Source organism: Centroberyx affinis, unplaced genomic scaffold, assembly GCF_046629955.1.
Source record: "Centroberyx affinis isolate AG114_WGS23_722 - 3 ecotype Tasmania unplaced genomic scaffold, CSIRO-AGI_Caff_v1 ptg000792l_1, whole genome shotgun sequence".
Taxonomy (NCBI): domain Eukaryota; kingdom Metazoa; phylum Chordata; class Actinopteri; order Beryciformes; family Berycidae; genus Centroberyx; species Centroberyx affinis.
Genome location: NW_027279398.1, coordinates 467,867 through 494,985, shown reverse-complemented (window position 1 = coordinate 494,985; position 27,119 = coordinate 467,867). Strand labels below are relative to the sequence as shown.

The window sequence follows — 27,119 nt, the reverse complement described above, 5'->3', positions numbered from 1 at the left end:
TAGGCTTTTCTCTAGCCTAGTATAATTTTTGGCCTATGGTAGCTGCATGATATAGGCTAGATTAAGGTTTTAGATTACAGATTAGACTATTAGATGAGACTAAACATAGCTACGAGACAAAATGAATGAATGATGAAAGATTTTGAAGAAATTTAAATGATCCCCGTGGGGAAACTGGGCCGTTGCCCATTGTATAAATAAGACTAGAGCTCAATTCTTATGAATGATTTGGGATCATGTTCCCATTCAATGTCTCGGCCTACCGTCATTCATGAAATCAACCGTTCTCCTATGAATGCTTTTAATGTAATATTTGTCTACTGTCGTTATTTAAATTTATTAGGTTAATTACAGGATTGTTACTCATTATAAGAGCTATAACGAGGTAACAGGTCTTCACAGTGGAGTTTGGACTCTGTACAGGTTGCAGACTGCTGCTTCTCTTATGCTGCCTTCAAGTGCTGCTCGTAAGCTTCTCTTCAGAAGTCGTAAATAAAAGTTGATGTTTTATTACAATTTACAATTACAATTTCACATTTGGCAGACGCTTTTATCCAAAGCGAGTTACACATGAGATTTTCATACAACACAAGCAAGGTTCTAGTTAGGAGAGAACAACGAGAGTAAGTGCTATAAAGCTAAGTTCTGGTCCAACAGGACATAGGTGCTACGAGGCAGTTTTTTTGGTTACCCGGGCCATTAGGTGAGAAGGTATTCGCTAAAGAGCTGGGTCTTTAGCCTTTTCTTAAGGATTGAGAGGGACTCTGCGGATCGAATGGAGTTTGGTAACTCGTTCCACCACCGGGGAACCACAGAAGAGAAGAGTCTGGCTAGAGACTTAGGGCCTTGCTGTGGTGAGCGGGAGGGAGCATAGACCTGAATGAGAGAGTTCAGGTAGGCAGGTAGTTTTATGTATCAAGACAAGAGACATACAACAATAGTAATTATTTACATAGAATAACAAACAATAGCACATGATTCTAAAATGTAACAGTGTCACCATCAGCTGTTCACACAGCTTGCACGCCGTCTGAACGGCACAACTCGGGTATCAAAGAAAACTGACACTCTCCTGCAGTCGGATTTACCACTTGGCTCGTTCATGGGGGGCGATGATCATAATTACGATATTTCCAACAGTATGTGAAGGCAGCATGGTCTGCACATGCCTAGTACACAGCCTATGTTGTTTTCCTTCTTTTCTATCAGATATCTGCGGAGCCCCTAAAGTCCTGAAAGGTGATATTTTTTTTATCTTATGCGCACAAGATAAAAAAAATATCACCTTTCGGTACAGATATCAATAGGAGGCTAGTATCCTGATACCAATGCCGATGTGTTTAAAAGTCTTCTTGTGTGCATAAATGGGGGAAATCTTTGTGATTTCGTGAAAATTGGCAAATACGGACATCAAAAAATTATGTTTGAAAGCCTTTTCATAAGTAGGCTATTGAATAAACTGCCGAGGATTAGAGGATTCTCATTATTTTCTGTTTAATAGGCTAATTGCAATTCTAAAACACATGTTCAATTTTTCACAATGTACAAAGATCAATTATATTATTACCCTTTTCAGGAGTTATTCTTCACATTGCATCAACTGAACATTTGGGCTAATCAAATGGCCTTAAGTGAAATCAACAATATAAATAATACATCTTAAAATAATAACAAATAAAAAAAATAGGCTATATATCATGCAAAATTGATATAGCCTAATGCATTTGGAAGTTTTTAACTTGCTCTCGTGTGTCTTGTGCTTTGTTCTGCTTCGTTGTGTTTGTCTTACATCATTCTGTTCTACGATTGATTGTTGATCAGTTAGATCTGGTTAGGCTCTGTAAAGTCCTTTGAGGGCTTTATGAACTTGAACGCATTCGAAAATGTTTGAAAATGTGTCTAAACCTATACGCCTGTTCATCAGCCTATTACCGCAATATTCTGCTCCTCAAACATTTTTTGTTTCCTTTGCTTTCTGTTCAAAAGATTAAACCAAACTAACGTCACCACGTACCCGGATTATGCCTGTCTCTCTCTCTCGGAAATCTGCCGCACTCTGGCGCCAGATGTGCGGCTCTCTGCCCCCCTCCCCTCCCCTCCCCTCCCCTCTTTTCTTCATTCTCTCCCCTCCCCTCTTCATTCTCTTTCATGAGGCTGATTTTCATGTTTAAGCAGGTTTGCGGTACTGCCACAGTATCGTAGCTATAGGCTAGACTTCTGACACGTAGCCTACCCAGTCTCACTTTTCTTCGTTCCTGTTTAGTGGAGATAAGTAACTCCAGCTGTTCTCTCTCGGCGTGCCTTGTGTGTAAATGAGCAGGGGAGGGAGAGGGCGGAAGGAGAAATAGTTCCTATGTAGGCTATTTGCTACCACATTTAACCTAATTTTCTTTTCATTTTTCAGTATCTGATAGGCTACACATTAAATTCATAAAAATGATAAAATTATCGCTGAAAGAAAACACAATATTTTCATGTGGATCGTTTTCAAAATGGAAAAGTCAGTAACGACACTTAAGTATCGAGCCGCCCATCCTGTAGGCTATAGGTAGGCTACACAACCTGATAAAGAGGCACTGCTGGGCGTGTCTCACCTCTTCCAAGGTTAAGTAGCCTTGGCAAGACTGCTGGTATACAGGACGGCAATTTAGGCCTACTGCTGAGAGATTGATGAGAAATGCCCAAAACTATCAAAAGTTGTGTGTTGGACATGCTGGAGGACCTGGGGGAGACCCAGCTGAGGAAGTTCCGCACCCGGCTGCTGGACCGCAGAGAAGAGCCGCGGATCAAACGCAGCGCCGTGGAGAAGAAAGATATATACGACATCTCGGACGTTTTGGTCTCAACCTTCACCGAGCCCGGAGCCCTTAAAGTGTCTCTGGAGATACTGAGAGACATTGGCTGCAACGAGGAGGCAGAGATACTCGGTGAGTTGAACCCAGCAGAGGCAAGGAAACGAATTAAGCAGCAGCGCGCTGAATCATTAAAGCCTGTTTGCATATCAGTTAGCGATAATGGGCTGTAGCCTAATGAACTGAAAAGAGAATGGATTTCAGTTAAAAAAGTTTAAGTTCAGTTCAAGCTAGAAACAGTGTAGACCTAGATACATTAGTTAAACATTAGCCCGCGGTTGTTGTTTTTTTACTTTCGTTTTCGTTCAGCATACGGGGAATACTTTTTCCTGCCTGCATTCACGTCCATTCCTGTGTGAATGGTAATAAGAAAAACTTTGTTTTTGGGCAGTGGGCACGTTTATAAAAAACAAAGTTTACAAAGGTTCTCAGTTACGACAGGGTAAAAGACATAAACAGGCGTCTCTCTCTCTCTCTCTCTCTCTCTCTCTCTCTCTGTCTGTCTGTCTGTCTGTGTGTGTGTGTGTGTGTGTGTCTGTGTGTGTGTGTGCGTGTGTGTGTGTGTGTTCCTGTAGGCTACTTCTACATTGTGAGAACCAATTCGAATTTTAAACCTTCAGAGTGAGGATATCTTGGCCGGTCCTCGCTTCTTCAACAGGCTGTTTTAGTGTTTGGGTTTAGGTTTAGGTTTAAGGTTAGAATTAGAATCAGGTCATCAGAAAATGTTTAGAATTTCGACAGCAAAATGCATCAATCTGGTGTAATCTGACATGAACATACAAATGGAGCAGCATAGTAAACAGTTTGAGCAGCAGTCTGCAGGCCAACAGTATATTGTAGTCTGTCTGTCTCTCTCCTCAGGCCTGACCCCTGAATTCTTCTCTTGACACTTATTTGTCTCCTCCCCTCATCTGTCTTTGTCTCTGTCTCCTCTCTCTTGTTCATTTCAGGTTTTGCAAAAAATGAACAGAGACACAGTTATCAATGAATATATAAAACTTTAAATATATATGATATACAGTATGTGCTCCTCATCTGTCTCTTTACTGTAAAAAAAAAGATCCAATCCAATCGTAAGCCAGTGAGTTATATTTAATCAAAAGTTATATTTCCATATATTTCACTACCTATATCACTATATTACTACAACCTAATAGTGAGCTACTTTGGTTTGTTTGTTACGTATGGAAACTTAACTTTAAGCATAACCCATTTTAAGAAGTAAATTATTTAACCTTCTGTTAGGAAGCTGATATTTTCAGTGCCACATCAAAGATCACCATGAAAAGCCTAATCCATTCTGAATGGCTGGAGGAGTCTACCAGCATAGCAAAAATATACAGAGGCACAAATTAAAAATTACATTTTTAAAAATTTTCTCACGTTTAAGGGAAACAATGTCTTAAATTGAAAATAATATACTAGATGTTTCATGTGAAGATAATTCGTTTTTGCATTTAATGTTCAGCAGCCCACATAAGTAGACCTGAATGGGAGGATTCAGTAACTAACTGACTAACCAGCTGACTGGAGAGAAATAGTAACGTTTTGTTTACAGTGATCCAATATTATATTGAAGATGTTGAGCTAAAAAAAAACAAAAAACTGCTGTAGCTTGTAGGCATCTAACCATGAAGCTATCATGGTTAGATAGCTTCATGGTTCACTCAGGACTACATATTAACTGATCACAAATATTCAGCGATAATCTCAAAATATTATAATAAAGACCCTGGCGACGCCACTGGTTATAGGTATGCATATATAGACATAGATGGTCCTCATGAGGATAGAAGTAGGCAGTCCATCATCAAATTATTTCAGTGCTATTCAACATTGTTTCTCTGTCTGTATTTCTGCAGAAGCAGCGACAAGTGGATTATCTTCTGCAGCTGGTTCCAGTACCGGTGAGTGGATTTCTGTTTTCTGAACATTGGACACTGCAGATAAACGGTTGTAGCAGTTGCAGTGTTTTGAATTTCAAGTTATTTATAATCAACCTGCCTGGAAATTATGTTTTTCCTGGGCTGAACATATAGACCCGTCATAAAACGATAAATCGAGGGAACTGACAATTGTGATTACTGTCGCTACACGAGGGAAACAGAAGTATGTCTACAGTCTAAGAAATATACATTTATCATCCAATTTTCATTTTCATTTAATGTCTTGCAGCCTCAGGATCCTCGGCTGGAGCGTCTGGCGGAGGAACCATGTCGGGAGGTAGGTGAAGTGATAGGAAGTGATTCTGCAGTAAGTGCCTGTGGTATGCTGCCTGTCAGGCCATTCCTGAACTGAACTGAGAATGCATGGTAAATTCCAAGTCAGTTCCTGGGGTTGGAATAGGAATTGGAATGACAGAAAACAGAAATGAATTCCATGAAATTCTATGAAATTCCACTTCTAAGAGAGACTGTCTTGACTCGCTAAACTTTATGAATCAAACATTATGAATCAAATAAAGGACAGTTAAACAAATCAAATACATTCAATCATAATGCATGTATTCCGATTACATGTTATGCATCAGATACCAGCTGAAAGGTTCCTTTAACATTTTATGATATTCAGTATTGATAATACATAACAACACTATGTGTAATCTCAGATAGTTGGTAAGATAAAAACAAAAAAAAACTTCCAATTCTGTTTCCTGTAGGTTTTTTTCAAATTGCAGTTCCAGTTCCTAAATTTAATTATATTTGATGAGTTCATTCATGAATTGATCCCCAACTCTGCTGCCTGTGGCCCTGCTGTCCTCACTGTGGATCAGTCACTGGGTTCAAATTGTCTACAGCAAGCCGAAAGTAAACCCAGAATCCCACTACACCGGGAATAAACAAAACTGGCTTACTTTCTCATTTACCAGGTAGTTTATGTTGTGAAAAATGAGCTTAACTCGTTCAAGGGTTACAGAAGTTATTATGACCGATGAAAGTAATGGAACAGTATATCAAATTTAAACAGAATGGTAAAAACTGAGATTTGTGGGCTTTACAAAATGCCAACTGAGTGACACAACGTCTCATAATTGTGAAATACAGGCTTTACTCTAGAATTGTCAGATGTAGATATATGAAGAGTTTCATTCCAAAATTGAAAAAACTGACACCTACTCTTTCAAAATGATTGCTGGCATCAAATAAAATCAGTTGATGTGTCACTATTCCTGTTACATGACTGTTACACGAGTCTTCTTAAGACTTAGAAAATCTGAGGAGTGAATTATCTGTGTTTCTGAAGTATTGACGGATTAATTTTCAGACAGCAGTTGGATATATAAAATGGATATATAGCGTTTTGCAATGAAACCCTTCATATTGTAATGCAAGTGGATTACAGCCTGATATTAACTCAGTCATTTTTCACTCCCTTTCTCCTCAGGGAAGCATTTTGTCGATAAACACCAGGAAGAGCTGATCCAGAGAGTGAGCATGGTCTCACCAATCTTGGATAAGCTCCAGACCGAGGGAGTTATCGGCCAAGAATGTTACGATATTATCAGATCGAAACCTACCCCTCAGGAGCGGATGAGGGAACTCTTCAAGTCACTGAGGGCCAGTGGAGATAGAGGCAAAGATATCCTGTATGATTTCCTTGAGAAACAGGAGAAGTATCTTATGGAAGACCTCAGGCAAAATCACTAGGAATTGTTATGGTTAAATACATTGTTTAGACCAAACATGTAGACAAGGGCTACTTGAGCCAAATGTTTTTTATACATTCATGGAACAGTTTGATATGATCAGGGAAACATTCATGTTTGTCTTATCTTTATTTGTGTTTCAATTTCTAAAAAATGCTGTTTGACCCTTGGCTTTATTCAATGTTAATATAAAAGCAGTTAAAGCTGTCATACTTAAGATAAATTAGTTAGTAATGTGTATGGAGTACAGTGTCATCGCCGCCATCATCTATGAGACCCACTGAATTACTTTGGAATAAATATGAGGAGATTTTCTATCAGAGGAAGCAGCCCATGTTTATCAGAGAATCAGAGGAGAAATTTATTAAGAATCCCACCTGCATTTGAGCTTTTTTCTTCAGGGAATGACACTAATGAAATAGATGTCTGTGTTTTTGTTCTTATGAATTTATGCAAATAGGGCATTACAAATTAAAAATGAGGGGGGAAAAAATTTATGCCAAATTACCCCAAAATGTTTTTAATCAGTGTTTTTTAGTCTTATTGTGATAATTTTACTTTTGGAGGGTCTGTTCCAAAACCAGCAGAAAAGACCTAGGCCTACCTCTCATTCAAAATGTTTTCTATTTTGTCATCCGTAATAAACTGTTGCCCTTCATCTTCTTCTGTGGTTCTTATTCTTTGAATACGTGATTAAACTGCCCTCAAAACATTACATGAAGCAATTCTACTAATGTAATACAGTTTACAAATCACAACATGTGCTCATACTTCCCTCCAGGTTTTGAAACAAGCTACAACAGGTTTTGAAACAAGCCAGTGTTCAAACTGGCTGAACAAGATCAACATGATGAGGCTTTCTTGCCTCATCATGTTGATCTTGTTCAGCCAGTTTGTGCTTCTTTACCCATCAAAAGATGTTTGCCAGTTCAGAGGACTGCATTGAATATTTCCTGATAAACCGATCCTTCAGTTAAGTTTAATCAATTTTCAACAGATTCTATTGTATTGTATATGTGTCACTTTACTGACCTCTGCTGGGCATTGAGCGAAATGCAGCTGGAGCAGCTGAGGAGAGAGAGGAGACGCATCATTTCAACCCATAGGAAAGATCTTTTCTTTATCTCTGGAGAAATCTGCAATCTCCGGGCGCTCAAAATTGAAGATGTCGGGTGGATTAAACTTAAATATCCTGTTCCGTCGTCCAGTACCTCCCCCTTTTACCGGAGGACTTCTGACACCATGTCAATAGAGATTCAAGATTCAAGAGATTGAAGATTCTTTATTGTCATTTTTCCTTGCACTTACGCACAATAAATAGGTGAAATACCGTTCCTCCTAGACCTACAGTGTACATAAATAAATTAAAATAGAGAGTTAAAAAAGCTCTTATAAAAACATTCACAATACACACAGTAAACACTCAATACAATACAACCCAATACACATAGTGTACCAAGAAAAAAAAAAATTAGCAGTGTATTTGGAGGGGAATAGCAGCATTATACTGTAAATTGTCTTTGTCTATAAGTGCATGGTTTAGTGTGAAAAAGAAAAAAATTGCACAGACAGACCAAGTTCACTTACTCGGATATATTATCTGAGCTTGCACAGATCTCGACTGACGTACACTTGCACACTGCATGCAGTGTGATTCAACGGGGAAGCTCTGATTGGTCGATAACAATGTCAATCAATATACCTTTATCCAATACCTTGACGTGATAAATGTCCCTTTTCTCTCAAAATGTATTTCCAGCTGTGAGTCATGTTGCCCTCGATGTGAGTGTTTAAACAACTTTCAGTTTACCGTGGAATTATGTAAAGCCTATCCATTGTAATATCTACAATACCATGGAATGAGCTCTATCCTCTATTCCCAGGGGGCCGTTGGCTTTCCAGGCAGGAAAGGTTGATTATAAATAGCGTAAAGTGAAATTCAAACACCCAACAGAAATCCACTCACTGGCGCTAGATGTCGAAGATCCTCCACTTGTCTCTTGAGCTGCAAAAATACAGAGACGCAGTGTTGAATAGCACTGAACAATGTGATGAGACTTCTTCTTTTCCATCTGGGTCTTTAACGCTAGACAATAAAAGTTTGCCCCCTCCCCCCCTCCTGTGAGCAAGGAGCGGAGCCAAGCGCCCAGCAAATCAGAGCACGATATGCAAATGTTTGACCCTCCTCGCCTAATCCTTTAAAGTGAGATACAAATTGGCTGCAGCGAGGAGGAGAGAGAGTCGGTGAGTTTAACCCAGCAGAGGAATGGAAACGAATATTAGACTGCAGTCCCCTGATCATTAAAGCCTGTTTGCATATAAATTAGCGATAATCCGATCTAATGAACTGGAGAAAAAAAAATGGATTTCACTTCACAAAGCTCAAGCTAGAAACAGTGTAGATAGGCTTTATTAAACATTAGCCCGCTTTTTTTACTTTCGTCTTTGAGCATACGGAAATAACCTCCTGCCTGCATGCATTCCCGTGTGAATGGTAATAAGAATAACTTCATTAGTGGCCTATAGCACGCTTCTTCTACTTCTACTAAGTTAATTTCACTAGGCTACTTATGCGAAATGACCTTTTTCCGGGGTTGAACTTAAAGACCTGTCATTAAACTGAGCCTGTGACTGCCTATCCCTGTGTACCATTTTTATTAACTTATTTTTTTCTGATCGATATAGGGAACGTTTTGTTTACTGTGGGTAGGAAAACAGACATTAAAAGGATAGTTCAGTTTTTGGGGAATTTGGCTGTTTTTCCTACTTAACGAGTGTGACATCTTGGAGGCTTCCTTAACGTAAAGACCCCATGTTTACCCCATCTTTACTTCCTTAATTTGATATTTGAGGATGTTGGGGCGGGACATAACGCAGTGAGGGATCATTCAAAAGTCTAAACCAATGGAATATCAGTCAGGGAGAGAAAGACAGTTTTACTTGAAGGGAGGAGCGGGATTGTTCAAAAATCTGTGATGGTTTTATTGATTGGAATTTATATTTACGCGTACTAGTGCAGTGTGTGCGATCAACACATATTTACCAATTACCTTATGTAATCTGACTGATTAGGTCATCCCACATATCTAAAACACTGGCATTGATGAAATGCAATGAGATGAATTGCATAATTGTCCTTTGAGTTGAAAACGTCCTCTGATTTTACCAGGGAGCAACAATGGCAATGAATAAATGGGTTCTCTTGGAAACACTGGAGGATTTGACAAATGAGGAGTTCAAAAAATTCAAGTGGTTCCTGCATCAGCCTGACATCCTGGAAGGCTTCCCAGCCATCCCTAGGAGCCGGCTGGAGCGTGCAGACAGGCCGGACACAGTGGATCTGATGGTGCAGATCTATAACCAACACTCTCTGGAGGCGACCAAGAAGGTTTTAATGAAGATCAACAGGAATGATCTAGTGCAGCGTTTGCCAAGCAGTTTGACAAAGGTAAATCATGGGAAGATAAAAAATATGTGGAAAACATAGGACTGACACATTCAGTGATATGCGTCTCATACATTTAGTTATAATACAACACCAATAATTTATAGACTCTATAGTACTCTGTTGTTATTCTGCACCCTGATAATAGATGCGTGAAGAGAGTTTGAGTTGAGTTTTAACAAAACCTATATTAGACAACGTACAGTCTGTCTCATAACCCTTAAATCAGCAAAACTAAACAAAACACAGACACATTATTATCAGCACATCCTCCAGACTGCACACTGCCTCCTCAAGACACCACATACTATGAAACACCCCAAGGACTTGCATTCTATTGTAATATTCATAGTCTATTAATACTCATGCCATAACTAAAGCCTTGTACATTTCTGTGAAGTTTAAGGTTACGATACAGCCTATCTTTTGTTTACTTACTGCACTAAATACCAAAAATAAAAACAGGCAGACAGGCAGCTTTTTGTGAAACTCTTTGCGAGACACTTCAGTAGGTCTGGCCAAACGAGGGACTGAACTCAGGCCATCCAGTTGGGGGACGAACATCCTAACCACCAGCCAACTGGCCACCAAAATATTACACAAATTCAGACACTTTCTACCAGCCAAATTTATTTCTTAGCCATCACAATACTTTCTAGAACAGGATGGATTGGTTGAAAACAAGCTGGCGACCTGAAAAAAGTGCTCAGTACTTTAACAGCTACAGCCGAGATTAACCAGCATTTCACTGGTGGTAAGATGTGACAAAGAAGGGGTCAAGGGTGGGCACTTTAGGGGGTCAACAAATTAATGGGACTAGTGGATTGCTCTGATGTGGGAGATCAGACGTGACTAAGTAATGCTAGCATTTGAGTGATCAAGTGTCGGTGTCAGTGAGATTTTCTATTTAGATATCAGATTTTTTCTGTCAGCCTAATTCATTTGGTTGTTTTTAGCATGCAAACTAGTAGTATCTCATGATTAAGACAGGAGTTAAAAAATATATATATCACATAATAGATAGTCGGTGATAAACTGTTCTACACAGTATGTTTGCTGATACAAGCAATGTCAACCGTCAATTTAGCCTTTTTTTTACCTGTAATGATTACTGACATCAAATAAAATCATGTTACATGACTGTTACATGAGTCATTTTAAGACTTAGAAAATCTGAGGAGTGAATTATCTGTGTTTTTGAAGAATTGATCATCAAATTTGTATCATATTGTAAACAACATAGCCTGATACAAACTGATTTTAGCCTGATATTCACTCAAATCAATCACCTATGAGTAATTTTTCACTGCCTTTCTCCTCAGAGAAGCACTTTGTGGATAAACACAGCAGTGCGCTAATCCAGAGAGTGAACATGGTCTCACCAATCTTAGATGAGCTCCTGAATGAGTAGGCTAATTGTCTTGGTTAAATTCATTTTTAGACCAAACATAGAGAAGGGCTACTTGAGCCCAATATTCTTTTTATACATTCACAGAACAATTTTATATGATATGGGAAATATTCAAGTTTGTACTATATCTTTATCTTTATATATATTTCTGCAAATCGCTGTTTGACCTTAGGCTTTATTTCATTCAATTTTAATGTAAAAGCAGTTAAAGCTGTCATACTGTAGATAGATTAGTTAAAATGTGTGTGGAGTACAGTCCCATCACTGCCATCATCTGTGAGGCTCCCTGAATTACTTTGGAATAAATATGAGATTTTCTACAAATACAAAAACAAATATTTACCAATTACCTTGCGTAATCTGTCTGATTAGGTAATCCCACATATCTAAAAAACTGGCAATGATGAAATGCAATGAGATAAATCTTTAATAATTGCATAATTGTCCTTTGAGTTGAAAATATCCTCTGATTTTACCAGAGAGCAACAATGACAGTGGGTGAAAAGCTCTTGGAAACACTGGAGGATTTGGGAGATGAGGACTTCAAAAGATTCAAGTGGTTCCTGCATCAGCCTGACATCCTGGAAGGCTTCCCAGCCATCCGTGGGAGCCGGCTGGAGCATGCAGACAGGCAGGACACAGTGGATCAGATGCTGCAGATCTATAGCGAACACTCTCTGGAGGTGACCATGAAGGTTTTAATGAAGATCAACAGGAATGATCTAGTGCAGTGTTTGTCAAACACCAGTTCAGGACCCAAAGGTAAATCATGGGAAGATAAAAAAAATATGTGAAAAACTTAGAACTGACACATTATTCAGTGACATCCGCCTCATAAATTTAGTTATAGTACAACACTTTGTACCAACATTTTATATAAAGTGCAAGCTATGTCATTTTGACTTTTTTGTGAAACTCTTTGTAAGACACTTCAGTAGGTCTGGCCACATGAGGGATTGAACCTAGACCCTCAAGTTGGGGGATGAACATGAAATGCAATTGTCATTGCACTGGACCTTTAAGACAAGAGTCATATACAGTATTTACTGTATATTATACTGTATACCATATATATATGTATGTATGTATATGTACAACAAGCTGGGTAATTTTTTTAATTTTTGTATTGACCACATAGTTTGACATGGTGGAAAGATATTTTGAATGAGCTTAACTCATTTGAGGGTTACAAAACTCATAGTGACCGATAGAATATATCAAAACTGAGATTCAAGACCTTTATAAAAGCCAACCAGAGGATACAAAGTCTCATAATTGTGTTTGTGAACCGTTCCTGAGTCCCAACATTCACCTTTTTCAATCCATCCTTTCAATACATTACCTTCAAGTTGTGGCTGAGCATGGAGGCAGTGGTAATATTGCTGGCAGCAACACTAGCAACAGTTGATTTGTTGATGGAAAAAATGTCAACAAAGCTTCTATTTTCCTCTGTCTTTTGTTTTTCTGCACCACTAGAGAAGCTTTGCTTCATTTGTTTATGTCTTTGGCAGCAACTGGTGCAGTGGCCAGAAAAATAAGCTCAAAGACAAGAGGCAATATTGAGCTGGAAGTGGAATAGCCCACTACCACTGTAGGCTGACTGAACAGGGATGTGGCCATCACTCGAGACTGAAATAATTTGTACAGTAAAACATGTTTATATTCGCTCTATTCTTGTTTTTCGTCTGTCTTTTATACAATTCTAATTTTCATTTAATGTCTTGCAGCCTTAGGATCCTCAGCTGGAGCATCTGGTGTAGGAACCACAGTGAGAGGTAGGTGAAGTAATAGGAAGTGCTTCTGCCTATCATATAAGTAGTTGTTATGATGAATGCTGACTACCTGAGAACATCATGATGACACAGTGGACAGTTTTAGGTTTGAGAGACATGAGAGAGTAGTAAGATGTTGGTGATCTCTGGATAAGATAATTTATGACCAGTAGAGTCTAAGAACTATATTATACAATTCTAATTTTCATTTAATGTCTTGCAGCCTTAGGATCCTCAGCTGGAGCATCTGGTGTAGGACCCACAGTGAGAGGTAGGTGAAGTAATAGGACGTGAACCTGTGGTCCTGCTGTGGATCGATCACTGGGTTCAAATTGGCTACAGCAAGTAAAGCCAGAATCTACAGTGGGAATTTTCTCATTGACCACATAGTTTGACATGGTGGAAAGACATTTTGAATGAGTTTAACTCATTTGAGGGTTACAAAATTCATAGTAAGCAATAGAACATCAGAATGATAAAAATGAAATTCCAACTGGAGGATACAAAGTCTCATAATTGTGAAATACAGGCGTTACTGTAGAATTGTCAGATGTATACGTATATGAAGAGTTTAATTCCAAAATGAGATATCCACCATTTGAAATATTTGACACCTACAGTTTTAAAATGATTGCTGGCATCAAACACAATCAGTTTATCCTGTTACATGACAGGTATATGTTATATCACTGTTATAAATCTAATTAATTAATTGGTTGATGATTGATGAATTTCAGACAGTAAGATTTTGGAGATAGAAAACGATCCTTCAAAAGTAACATAGCCTGATACAAGCTGATTACAGCCTGATATGAACTTAAATCAGTCAACCATGAGTGATTGATTTCTCACTTCCTTTCTCCTCAGAGAAGCACTTTGTGGATAAACACCGGAGTGCGCTAATCCAGAGAGTGAATAATGTCGCACCAATCTTGGATGAGCTCTTCGACTATGATGTTATCGACCAAGAAGGTTACAATAATATCATGTCTAAGTCTACCACTCAGGAGCAGATGAGGGAACTCTATAAAGGTCCCCTGCATGCCAGTGGAGATAGAGGCAAAGATATCTTCTATGATATCCTTGAGAAAAAAGAGAAATTTCTTATGGATGACCTCAAGAATAATTCGTAACTGTCATGGTAAAATTCATTTTTTAGACCAAGCATTGAGAATGACTACTTGAGCCCAATATTTTTTATACACTCATACACTCACAGAACAAGTTCATATGATCAGGGAAATATTCATGTTTGTAGATTATCTTTACAGGCTATTTCTGCAAATTGATGTTTGACCCTGGGCTTTGTTTCATTCAGTGTTAATATAAAAGCAGTTAAAACTGTCATAAAATAGTTAAAAGGTGTGTGGAGTGCAGTACCATCACCGCCATCATCTGTGAGTCTCCCTGAATTACTTTGGAATAAATATGAGGAGATTTTCTATCAGGTTTGAAAGAGGAAGCAGGCCATGTTCATCAGAGAATCAGAGCAAAAATTAATTAAGAATCCCACCTGCATTTGACTTTGGATGTCTGTTTTTATTCTCATGAATTTATGCGAATGGACCATTACAAATTAAATTACATTGAATTGAAAAAAGATTATCCTGCTTCCATCTGCATCTTTACATATGTTTTTGAGTTGTTTTTTGATTTATGCCAAATTACCTCAAAATGTTTCAAAAAGTGCTGATAAAGTAGTGTTTTTTAGTCTTACTGTGATAATTTTACTTTTTTTTTACTTTTTTTGGTCTGTTCCAAAACCAGCATAAAAGACTTAGCCTACCTCTCATTCAAAATGTTTTCTTTTTTTGTCATCCATAATAAACTGTTGCTCTTCTTCTGTGGTTCTTATTCTTTGAGTAAGTGAATAAACTGTCCTAAAAGCAATACATGAAGCGATTCTACAAATGTAATACAGTTTACAAATCACAACATGTGCTCATCCTTTCCTCCAGGTTTTGAAAACAAACACAAATCAAATCCAAATCCATCCAGACAGGCTGTGAATAGTCTTGTATGGCTACAATAGACATAACTAGGCTACATAAAGTAAACCTTGAGCAGTTTCTGTTTAAGGCTAGACAGTTAAAAGTAAGGATGACTACTGCCTACAATCTGCAATATTCAGAAATCACACAAAAACAGCAGGTAAATGTCTTCACTGAGATCATGTTAAGGTTTACTTGTCCTTCAAGCGAATACTCGGGATGTGATGCTTTACAGCCAACAGAAAGATCCATCCGGTTGATCTTGTTAAACCAGTTTGTTCTTCTTTACCCTTCTAAACATGTTTGCCAGATACCTAGAAACCTAGAAGAGGATCGCACTGAATATTTCCTGCAAAACTGCTCCAGCACATCTTAATGGACACGAGACACTTTAATAGTTTTATATTGTTTATCTTCATAGTTTTTATAGTGTTATATTTATCTATATTGCCTTATCTTTTCTGCGCTATTTTTATTTTTATTTACCTTATTATTTGTATTACCTTATTACCTTCCTGTACTTTTTTCTGCCACTGTACTGTACATTGCTGCTGTGACACCCGAATTTCTCCTGGGGATCAATAAAATGCAATTTTAATCTTAATCTTAATCTTAATGGCTTTTCAACATATTTTATTGTATTGTATGTGTCACTTTGCTGACCTCTGAGCTGAGCAAAATGCAGCTGGAGCAACTGAGGAGGGGAGGCACCATTTCATTATTCTGTTCTAACCAACACTCTCTGGAGTTGACCAAGAAGGTTTTAATGAAGATCAACAGGAATGATCTAGTGCAAGTTGTCAAACACCAGTTCAGGACCTTAAGGTAAGATAAAAATGTGTGAAAAAAGATAGAACTGACACATTCTTCAGTGACATGCGTCACATAAATGTATTTATAATAAAACTAACAATTTATAAAAAGTGTGAGCTGCATCATTTTGACTTGTACTCTGCAGCTTTTTGTGAAATTCTCATTTTTGGTTAACTGCCATTTTCAGATGGCAGGTAACCCAGGACCAGGAACAGCAGACCTCAGTCAAGGACTGGACCGGACCGGACCAGGAATTTCATTTTATTCTACTGTTGTACTGTTGTATTCATTTTAAATCACTTTGGCTACGGGGAACACTTATAGGCCTCATGGAAGCCATATTGACTTTACTGTAGAACAAAGTTCAGGGCAGAATGAATCATTAATTACTGATTAATAATAACTGATGTGGGAACCAGCCAGCATGCAGACTGTTGATATCTCAGCCACAATGTTTAGGATTGTTAAGCTACAATTGAAGACATCATGGAATTTGATGCTTTGAAGCCAAGACACCAGTGAACTTCAACCTCTGCAACCAAGGCGACTATGTTCCTATGTTCTTGGATTTATAACACGACCATGCTTTTGTAGGATGGAAGGACAACAATGTGCATACCTGTACATGGTTTTGGTTACATTTACCTTGTTTTAAAACCATAGATAAGGACAACATTTTAGAATTCATAGACTTCAAAATAAAATCCCAGTGGGCATTTAACGTTAAATGAAACAAACATGACTCAGCAAATAAAATGCAAGGAGACTTTATGGTAAAAATTCGGTGGATTGGGTGGAGGGTTCAGTCATTTCATTTTCCCATATACTCCTATTCAGAATCACGTGGAGCTAATTTAGAATCTCCAGTCCACATGACCTGCATGTCTTTGTACTGTGGGAGGAAACCGGAGCACCCGGAGGAAACCCACGCAAACACGGGGAGAACATGCAAACTCCACACAGAAAGGACCAGGGCCGAGATTTCAACCCCGGACCTTCTTGCTGTGAGGCCACAGTGCTAAACACTGAGCCACCGTGTCGCCCGTTGATCGATCTTATGAGGATAAATCAAACTCGAAACACCGGAGAACATGGAGAGAGGATTTCAACTTGTGTTTTGGAATTTGGAGTCACAAAAGATATCTACAGATCTGCGATTTAACTTTGAACCCACAGAAAAGATTTGCACGTCAAATTTGCAAACAACAGCCTTCTTCACACCTGGCATTACAATGCATCCTGTATCCAGTTTAAGTCTACTCTGTCTAAGGCTGTGACTTAGCTGGATAACATTAACACCAGACATTAAAATATGTGTGTTATACATATTAGGAATAGTTCACCCAAAAATGAAAATTCAGTCATTATCTACTCACCCCCATGCCGATGGAAAGTCGGATGAAGTTTCTTAGTCCACGAAACAGTCCTGGAGCTTCACAGCAAAACAGCGTTGCAGCATTCGCCTAAACAACCGAAGTTGCTGGGGACTTGTCTTAAAACGTTAAAAAACAACCGAAAAAAACAAACATAAAATGGCTCCATACAGCTCATTCTTTTTTTAGCCGAAACCTTCACTATAGCCGCTGAGCTCAAAGCCGCGTTCATGTTAGCGCGCACCTCCTCTGAAGTGGGTGCACGAGGTCAAAGGCGCGCACATGCACCGCTAGACGAGATCAACGAGAACTCACGATCTCTCCATACCTCCATGGTGTGTTTACACTGCTACCCAGAAGCTAGCGCCACACACAACAGAGAGAGCTCTGCTGAAGTTGCAGCAACAAGTGCCTCTGTCGGATCTAACGTTACATTTTCGGTCTTTGATCTGTTACCTAACTATTGTATTCCTTCTATTCTATTCCTTTAAAATGAGATTTCTCTTTCCCTCCAATACATAGACTGCTGCACATGTCATGTCAAAGTATTAAAGTGCAAATTACAAATTTGTACATCTGTGATTTTTTTTTCTGTGGATTCAAATTTAACACACTGGTTTGCAGATATTGTCAGTGACTACAAATTCCATGACACAAAGTCAAATCTAATGTACGTATTCTCAGGTGTTTGGAGTCTGATTCACCCTCACAGATCAGGAGGGGTCAGTGGAGGCTGAAGTGTAGCTACCGGTTGGCTGGACGGGAGGCCTGAACAAGTGGTGGGAAGCAGCTGCCAGAAACCATGGAGGCTGTGACACCTAGGAGAATGAGGAAGACCAGGGTTAAGGTTCCTCCTGTCCAGGCCCTGTTCACCAGACCATCAGCATGCAACGATGAAACAGCAATGATACCACCAGCTAAAAGCAGAATTATTCTACAAGTATAGACCAGGGGAAACTATGGAGCCCCTCCATGTTGTGGCTCGACATAACAATCTCGTTCCCACAACATAAGTATCTCATTCCCATGTGTTCGTAAGTCGTGGCCAAGATATTCATCACGTTCCCACAAGATGAAAAAAAATAAAAAGCACCATTTCAACTCCGGGGCTCCGTAGGAAACAGTGTCGCGTGGTACCTTGATGTGTTTACATGATACTTGCATTTTGTGTTCAGTCTCTTCTATTCCCTGCTTTGGAGGTAATTACCTTAGGTCAAGACTCTTCCATTTCTTGACCTGAAGGTAGTTTCCTTACTTGGCTCCGGTACCCTCTCCCCGATTGGCTGCAGCCGCACAGCTGGCATTTTCTCTCTCCTCAGCAGGCTACCCTCCTTGCTGCTGAAGAGTGCTGTGGCAACTGTATGAGAGTGGATGGGAAAAGGTCCAGAAACATGTTATTTCCTCTTGACAAAGATTGGACTGGATGAACAAAAGAGGTAATCCTGCTCAGAGACTTAATGTGGTTGAGTCATTTAGAGGTGATGATGATCTTCTAAAGTTCTGTTGCAATAAATAGATAAAGTATACACAGTAACATTATGGACTACAAATGATCAATAACAATAACTTTTGTAATATTTTGCTGTTTGTCACAGGGCCGGCTGTTTAATTGCCTGCCTGCCTCTTCTACTTCCTCTCCATCTTCATCCTCTATTCCTCTCTCCTAGCATCTCTGATCTCTTTGTCTGTGTCTTGTCTATGTGTTGTGTTTCTAGGTCCTGTTGCACACTACATCAGAGCATCAATCAATCCAGCCCAACTGTCCTTAATTCACCATTAGTCTAGTAATATATACCAGTCACTTTCCCCTCAGTCTCTGCCAGATTGTCTAGTGTGTTTTGACCTAGCTTTCCTGCGTTTCTTCACGTTCCAGTTTGTATCAGTCTGTTATCTGAACTCTGCCTTGTCTGACTCTGTCTTGCCTGATCCCTTCCTGGTTTGTTGTGTATTTTGCTTTACCCACAGTCAAGTATTTTTCACCGTTTATCTGCCTCTGTGTGTCTGCATCTGGGTATACGTTTGCCTGCCTGTCATACTGTTGGGTAATGTGTTGCAAGAGAGAGAACACAACAGTTTTCATAGGGAGTTCTCTTACCTGATCTAGTTTTGTGTGCAACACATGTCTTCGGTCTGGCCTTATGGTGGTGCTGAATCCATGCATGCTGCATAGCCTCCTCTGGAGTCATGCGCTTCTCTGGGTCATATCTAAATAACGAGATACATGCAGTTACTGTAGTCCACACATTCAGAGAGAAACTAGAGATTCTCTAAATGGACTGCATTTATATAGCACTTTTATCCAAAGCGCTTTACAACAATGCCGACATTCACCCATTCACACACACATTCATACACCGATGGCGGCAAGCCTACCACACAGGGCGCTGTCCTCTGTTCCATGACCTCGACTGTATGAGCTTCATACAGTTCGAAGGCAAGTTTCTTTTCTGAGCCGCATACAGCAGGGTGCTGGGTGTCAGGGGTGGGGTAAGAAGGGCCGACATTCCTTAGTAATTGTATGTGTTTCCTCTCCCTGTGTGTGTGTGTGTGTGTGTGTGTGTGTGTGTGTGTGTGTGTGTGTGTGTGTGTGTGTGTGTGTGTGTGTGTGTGTGTGTGTGTATGTATGTGTGCGTGCGTGCACTTCATGGCACATGGAAAATTACTGCCAAGCCAAGTCAACTTTTACTATACAGGGTCAGAGTTCGGTTTTATGTTTCAAAGAGCAGTTGGTTGGTTGGCTGTTGTGCTACAGTAAGAAACAGACAAGGGTCATATGAGGTGGCTTTGGTTCCGCTGTCATTCTAGTTCAAGGTACTTTCTATGGCTTGAAACAAAAAAAGAAATCCTCTGGTGCTCACTCCTCAGGAAGTGATGACGCGTTTTGCGTTTCCGGCAGTGGCAACATCAGTTTGTTTGGAATAAATAGAAGAAGAACTGGATAGTTGATAGCCACCATGGCTGAACAGACAAAGAAAGATACCAGTACCTTCAGAAATTCAAACTTCACTAACAGAAAGTCCAAGGAAAAAGATGTCTCACCCTGCATCCACATGCTTATGGATATATCTGAAAAACAAAATTCCTACTTGAACATTTCGCAGGAATGCCATTCAAAGTCAGATGATGAAATTTTGCTACACAAGTTTCTAAGTTATAACACAATGATGACTTCTCAACATGGTGGAAAAATCAAGTTTAGTGTCAATCAGCTATTAAAATCTACTACTACTTCTCTCTCACCTACCTGATATGCTTTCTTTACTCCTCATTCTCACAAAGATGCATGGTAGCATTGCAGCAGGTGCTTTTGACAAGCAAGAGGCAGCTAAATCCACACCGTCCTTTTCAGTATGTTTGTCTATCGTTTGTCTATCTAATACTTTTTTATTAAAGAACAGTAGCTAATCGGATCCTGTATATTTAAGAGTTGTTTTTTTTGTTTTTTTGTTTTTTAATTATATATGCGAACAGGGTCTCCCATGCAGGAAAAGAGCATCTTGCTAAGGAATATATATTATTTATGTTTACCATAGGCATCAAGCAGGAGTACTCTGCTACAAAAGGATCAACAAAATGCAAGACGAACCAACTGTACCACCACTGCCTTACAGAGACAAATATCTTTAACTCTCAGAAAAGTAACAATGTGTGTAGCTTTTTCAATATTCTCTTAATGACATTTTACTGAAGGCAGGGAGTTTCCAGGTTTGAGGTGATATATGAGTCGACTTCTATCAGTAAGTAGCTTACCTTAGGCGAGTTAGTAGGGCTTACCTGGTGCGATGGAACATCCCTCTCAACTTAGATGTGTATGTGTGTGTGTGTGTGTGTGTGTGTGTGTGTGCTTGATGGAGGGAGTGAGAGAAGAGATGAAAAAGACTGGGAGAGGGATGGATGAGTGAGAGAGGTGGGGTTGATAGCCACACTATTCATTATCCTATCAGTTTCCATACTATCATTATCCACACACTGGCACACACTCTCATAAACACATATGCTTAGGTGGATGCTCAAACACATGGGCACACATTTATAAAATATGATTTTCACTTATTCAATCACTCTCTCTCTCTCAAAGACACATACCTCACACCACATCACACACACATACACCTTTATTCACACTGCACACACACATAGAGAGCCACCTCTCTGCGTGCTCTTGTAGCTATTAGGGTCGTATCATTAAAGCTCTTCAGACTAATTATCTCCCCCGATGAGCAACATACACACACACACACACTCTCTCTCTCTCTCTAAAACATACTTCGATAGAAAGTTTGGTTAACATAAAAGAAAAGGGCAAATGAATTGGGACAACACAAAGTACAACACGTATGGACAAGTGTAAAAAAAGTGTTTCTGAGGGAGTGCACTTACTCGAGGCAGCGCTGAATGAAGTCCAAGAAATTAGCATCCTTGGTATTCAGGAGCTTGGCCAGACTGAAAGTGTTGGGTTGGTCCTTGTTGACAAAGTTCTTTGGGATACCATTAGAATCTGCACAACCATAACATACTGACAACTCAATTACAAGATATCTTGTGGAGGATGACAATATCATTGACCCTATCATAAAGATCAGCAGCCAAGAAACAGTCAAAAGGCTTAAATGGGTTTGCTCACCAAAGAACTGCTTCTTTTTCGGTGCGGTTTGCAGGACCTTTTGTGGAGGGATACCCAGCACCTTAAATAATACACATTCAAACCACTTGTAAACATTACATCTTGGCTAATAAATATTTGTTACAGTCAATGAAATAGCAAATGGCCGGAAATTAGTGTTCACATCTGTAAGTATTACCTCCATTATGCAGTACAGCTGGTTCTCCATGTCGATGCCTGGAAAGAGAGGTTTGCCCGTGTGCAGCTCAGCCAAGATGCAGCCCAGGCTCCACATGTCGATGGCTGTGCTGTAGTCTTTTCCCAGAAGCACCTCCGGAGACATGAAGAACAAAGTCTGGACGCAGGGATAGGCTGGAGGAGGGAGAGGGAAAGACAGTGTACAAAGTCTGTGGTATTTCATTTACTTAATCTATCAAATGGCAAACAATTAACAACTCTACAATATCTTTAAAGAAACATGGCTTACTATATAATGATAAAAAAAAAATAAGAAACCTACACACTCACTTTTGCTATGCTCAAAGCAGCTCGCCCCGAAGTCAATCACCTTGACCTGCTCATGGTCCTCATTGGACAGAAGGATGTTCTCCTGAAAAATCAACATGTAGGTGTGGCCAGTAATTTACCTATAATACATAGTAAGACTACTCTTATGAAAACATATTCATTTCTAACAACGTGGTGCACTGTAACAAATAATTAAAACAACTTGCATTTGTTTATTTGTTTATTTGTTAGGATCCCCATTAGCTTTGCCCTAAAGCGCAGCTAGTCTTCCTGGGGTCCACATTTAAAAACATACATTAAACATTACAATTAACACATTGAGTATTTCAATGCGAGGAATCAAGAATCAGTGAAAATTTGATTTAAATGCCCAACACTCATGGATTGTTTTTGATTTTGAGTTGAAACAACAAGCGGTTTCTCAGTGAAGATGGATAACTCTGGTTCCTACCGGTTTTAGGTCACAGTGGATGACCCTCTCCTTCTTGAGCATCTGAAGGCAGTTCAGCAGGTCTACAGCGTACCGTCTCACCCGAGACATGCTGAAACCCTGGAAATTGTTCTCCCTCATCTTCTCAAGTAGGTCTTTTCTGGAGACAATGAGAGCGATACACTTCCTTTACCTTTTGATCTCAAACAAACCCCAACCCCAAAGAAAAAACACACTCCCTCCATAGTTTTGGTACAAATTTGTCCTCATCTGTTTGCTTGCACGAGTCCAGCTGCTTGGTCATAATAAAGCAAGTGGACAAAAAAGTATTTTCTGAACGCACCCCAAGAGTTCAAAGGAGATGCAGAGATGGTTGCGGAAGTGGAAGTACTCCTTCATATGGAGGATGTTGGCTGTGTTGTTGGTGTCCTTCTTCCGCAGCGCATCTAAAATCTCCACCTCAGCCATCGCCTCGCGGTGGAAACTGAATACCAAGGACCACAGAGAACAATATAAGCTCAGTGAGAATGAGTGACTGCTGCCTAAACTGAATCATAAAGTATTAATTATTGTCTCATTAATGTAACAATTGTCTGATAAGATACTCAGCTTTCTCCCTTTTATATGTGACTGTCTGCTGTACTTAGGCTTTAGAAAATCTTTCACCTGTATTGGTTTCGAATGACTTTGAGGGCCACAAGCTCCATCGTTTTGTGGTCCCGGCACTTGAGGACCTGGCCAAAGGTGCCTTCACCGATCTCCTCCAGCACCTCGAAACGATAAGCGAAGTGGTCTTTCACGACCTGTGGATAAAAGGTTTAGCCCTTGATCAGCTGATAAAATGCACCATAGGACAAATACACCCACATTAGTGAGCCATCCCACAGTGCAAAGCCTCCAAATATCCACATCTAACTTCCAGTCATCCCAATGCAATGGCACAATGTTTATGTGGTGACAAACATGAATGAATGTTTTTTTAGTAGGGAGAAATCACTTAACCTTGTAGCAAATTGGAGCAAGTTGGAAGGAACAGGAAAGAGATTAACTGAAGGTAAAAATTACGCAAAAATGAATAAACTACTTTAAGTAACAGAGCACTGACAAAATTAAAGGTTAAATTCAAATTCAACTGCTTCAAACACTGGTTACTTGTTGTCCATTCCTACAGCGAATAGTTCAAGAGTTACCATCCTGTAGTATCCTTCCTCCGTATCATATCCAGAGTTGCGGGGGAAGGACTTGGAACCACGGATCTTCTTGGCATTCATGCCCAGGTACCACACCTGTGTGTAGTCCCTGATTTCCTCCCGCTCAAACTCTGTCAGATGTTTCCTGCAGGTCTTCAAGACATCTGTATGGAGGGGAAGAAAAGGTTTGTCCGGTGTTTTTCTCGCTTCCTCTCTCTCCATGTCCCCCTCTCATGTGTTTTTTTACTATGGGATTCTAAAAAGGCCTCAAAACTCATATCCCTACTACTCTGAAATCACTTGATACATTCTACCATAGGGCCTTACGGTTTATAACTGGGGATAGTTGCAGAACTCACCACTGTTTACTTTATCTGAAATTAGGATGGCCTTCGCTTAGTGTTAGAAGGGAACAACACTGTCTCCTCTTTGTCTACAATGCATTACTAAATCAGTTACCTTCATATCTTACATCTCTTTTAAAGCTCAAATCTATCTCTTATAAGACATGTGCACAGGAATATTTGACTCTTGAAACTCCCTTCATTAACACTGAACTTGGGAAATTAGCTTTTAGTTTTTATGCACCAGACAAGTGGAACAGGCTGCAGGAATTGCTGAAACTAAAACAGATGGTTTCACTCAATCATTTTAAGCTTTTATTGAAGGACATGGTAACAGTGGAGTGTTCCTGTTTCTATTGATCTGTAAAGTAAAATGTATATGTATGGCTTTATGTATTTTCTATATATTGTGTTGTTATATTGTGTGTCTCTGTGATGCTTTATTGTTATTGTATTGTATCAGGGCGTCAGTGTAAAAGAGGGCACCCGCTCTCAATTGACCACCCTGAATAAATAAAGGTAAATATTCTACACTTGGGACCTTTTAAACGATTCAAGGAGTCCTTCTACTGGTCTCAGCCCACTTACATGCAGGGGACATGGCCTGTCGTCCGTCAAAGGGCCTCTCCGTGTCTGTCTTCTGCTTCTGCCTGGAGTCTGAGCTTTCCTTGACGAAGCCTCGGCCGCTCTGCGTTCTCTCCTGCTGCTGTTGGTCACAAGGATCAAATGCATGCAGTGAAAATTTTGCCTAAAGGTTTCATGAGGCTAATAACACATGTGTAAATAAACAGGACTGACCAGACGACCACCATGGTGAGGTGTTTTCTGCTGGCTCTTGCAGATTTGTGGCAGGACAGTGTCCAGCTGCTGAGGGCGCCTGGGAGCCTTCACAGCCACGGAGTTTGGCTCCAGCAGGGGCAGGGTGCCTTTCTCGGTGTCAGTATTCACTTTGAATGTCTATGAATGTCAGAAATTCATAGTTCTTTAAAACAGATCATTTTAACAGACAACAACATCATAGGCTTCGATAAACACAGCCATAAACAACATAGCAATAAACAGGAAATTGTACATTTAATACAATCATGTCTGTTCTTTATTGAGCAGTACGTAATTAAGAGTAAAAGTAAAAGAGGGATGGATGCTCCTGCTGTTATATTCATGTGTGTGTATGTGTGGTGAACAAAGCATGCTACTTATTGATATGTGTTTAACAGAATAATAATCTTGCTATTTTACAGTGCCTTTATCAGGGTTATCTCTCAGACACAGCTCAATATAGCCCATAATACTCACATAAACTATATTTTTATTGTTCCTCTGCACCTCCAGACAAATGCTGTCAGAGGACCAGAGAGAGAAACCCTCCTGTAGTGGCTCTAGAGGGGGGAAAACCCAAAACCTTACCAGCCTCTTGTCCCTGCTGAAACCCTGCTGAATGCCTTCAGCCTGGAGCTTGAACCGCTGTGGCTGGGCTTCAGGTTTACCTGTAGGTAGCTGACGGGATGGGATGATATTGCAGTGAGAATTACACAATGAGCACACCTTAATCCACAAATGTACATCTTCAATCTTCTGTTTTTTTTGTTTTTCACTGACTTCACTGTACTAGCTCAAGGATGCTGCTTGGAGCAAAAACATCACAAAATCTATGGCTGTAAAAAGGAGTACTGGCAGATTGTGAAGCTGGCTTCAATCCATAGCCAACAGCAGTGGTTCTCAAAGTGGGGTCTAGGGAACCCCAGGAGGTCCCCACCAAAATGAGAAATAGTTTATTATTTTTATCTAGAGTTTAATTGATAAGAAATAATCACAGAGAGTGTATGAGGGACTTTTCTAATCATTCTCTAATCAACAGTTACACAGTCCTTGATATCGAAACGTTTGAGATCCCTTGATGTGAAACGCTAGAGATTTAAGTGAAAAATCAATTAAGCCAACCTTGTTGGGTTGTAGAGCGTTGTTCCTTCGTTTGAGAAGCTTCTCGGGCTTCTTTGAAATCTCTTTCCTGGAAGTTTCAATCAGGTCGGAAAAGTCCATGATGATCTTTTTGTCTGTCGATGTACTTCGGGAATCACTTATTGGAAACAGTCACTCGTCGTTGCACTTGACTGAACGCTGCAAACTGAACTTAACACTGGGTCATTTGTGACGGCGTAATGCTGCGCGTAATAAAGAACATTAGCAAAAATCCCTATAGTAATCCAACGGTAAAGTCTGGAAGGATACTATACACATATTATAGTACTGTCTTAGTGATACCATAGCACATAAACAATGCTATAAAGTGGCCTATGATGGTCATTATAAACTCAGACAGCTACAGACACAGTCCTAATATGAGTATTACAGTAATAACATAGGAGATAAAATACCATAACATATTATAAAGTCAATATAAAGTCATTCCAATCCAAAATGTTCTGCACACTGTAGGCTTACAGGTAGGATCTTAACCTGTCCAATAAAGTAACGGTATACATTATGGTTGGCCTGGCGTCTGCTTGAGTGCAGTGGACCACTTAAGATTTCGATATAAAGTCAATATTGAATACCACAGACACAGAAGAAGAATATTCTAGGAATATGAAAAATATGAGAAATGAAAGGATGAAAAATACCATTCAGCAGGATAAGGTCATTATAAACTCACTGAGTGCCACAGACACAATATCAGTCAATTTAGGAATATTATGGGGATATTATGCTTAATTTTGATAA

At 39.6% G+C, this 27,119-nt stretch overlaps 2 protein-coding genes across 2 annotated transcripts; one reads left to right on the top strand and one right to left on the bottom strand.

Moving 5' to 3' along the window:
* The first annotated feature begins 2,331 nt into the window (after nt 1-2,331).
* Nucleotides 2,332-14,906, top strand: LOC139644833 (uncharacterized). The gene is made up of 9 exons (XM_071520331.1): nt 2,332-2,927; nt 4,715-4,759; nt 6,237-6,492; nt 8,703-8,742; nt 9,668-9,946; nt 11,834-12,116; nt 13,082-13,129; nt 13,350-13,397; nt 13,994-14,906. The coding sequence occupies exons 1-9, from the start codon at nt 2,678-2,680 to the stop codon at nt 14,257-14,259; spliced, it is 1,515 nt and encodes a 504-aa protein (XP_071376432.1). The 5' UTR covers nt 2,332-2,677; the 3' UTR covers nt 14,260-14,906.
* Nucleotides 14,907-16,640: 1,734 nt separating this feature from the next.
* On the bottom strand, nt 16,641-26,438 carry LOC139644832 (dual specificity tyrosine-phosphorylation-regulated kinase 4-like). The gene is made up of 15 exons (XM_071520330.1): nt 26,340-26,438; nt 25,806-25,895; nt 25,197-25,355; nt 24,987-25,104; nt 24,055-24,218; nt 23,531-23,667; nt 23,208-23,348; nt 22,886-23,024; nt 22,435-22,516; nt 22,106-22,278; nt 21,928-21,988; nt 21,684-21,801; nt 19,399-19,508; nt 18,511-18,660; nt 16,641-18,121 (listed from the first exon to the last, which is right to left on the bottom strand). Exons 1-14 carry the CDS (start codon nt 26,436-26,438, stop codon nt 18,512-18,514), a joined length of 1,740 nt encoding a protein of 579 aa, XP_071376431.1. The 3' UTR covers nt 16,641-18,121; nt 18,511.
* Nucleotides 26,439-27,119: the final 681 nt, after the last annotated feature.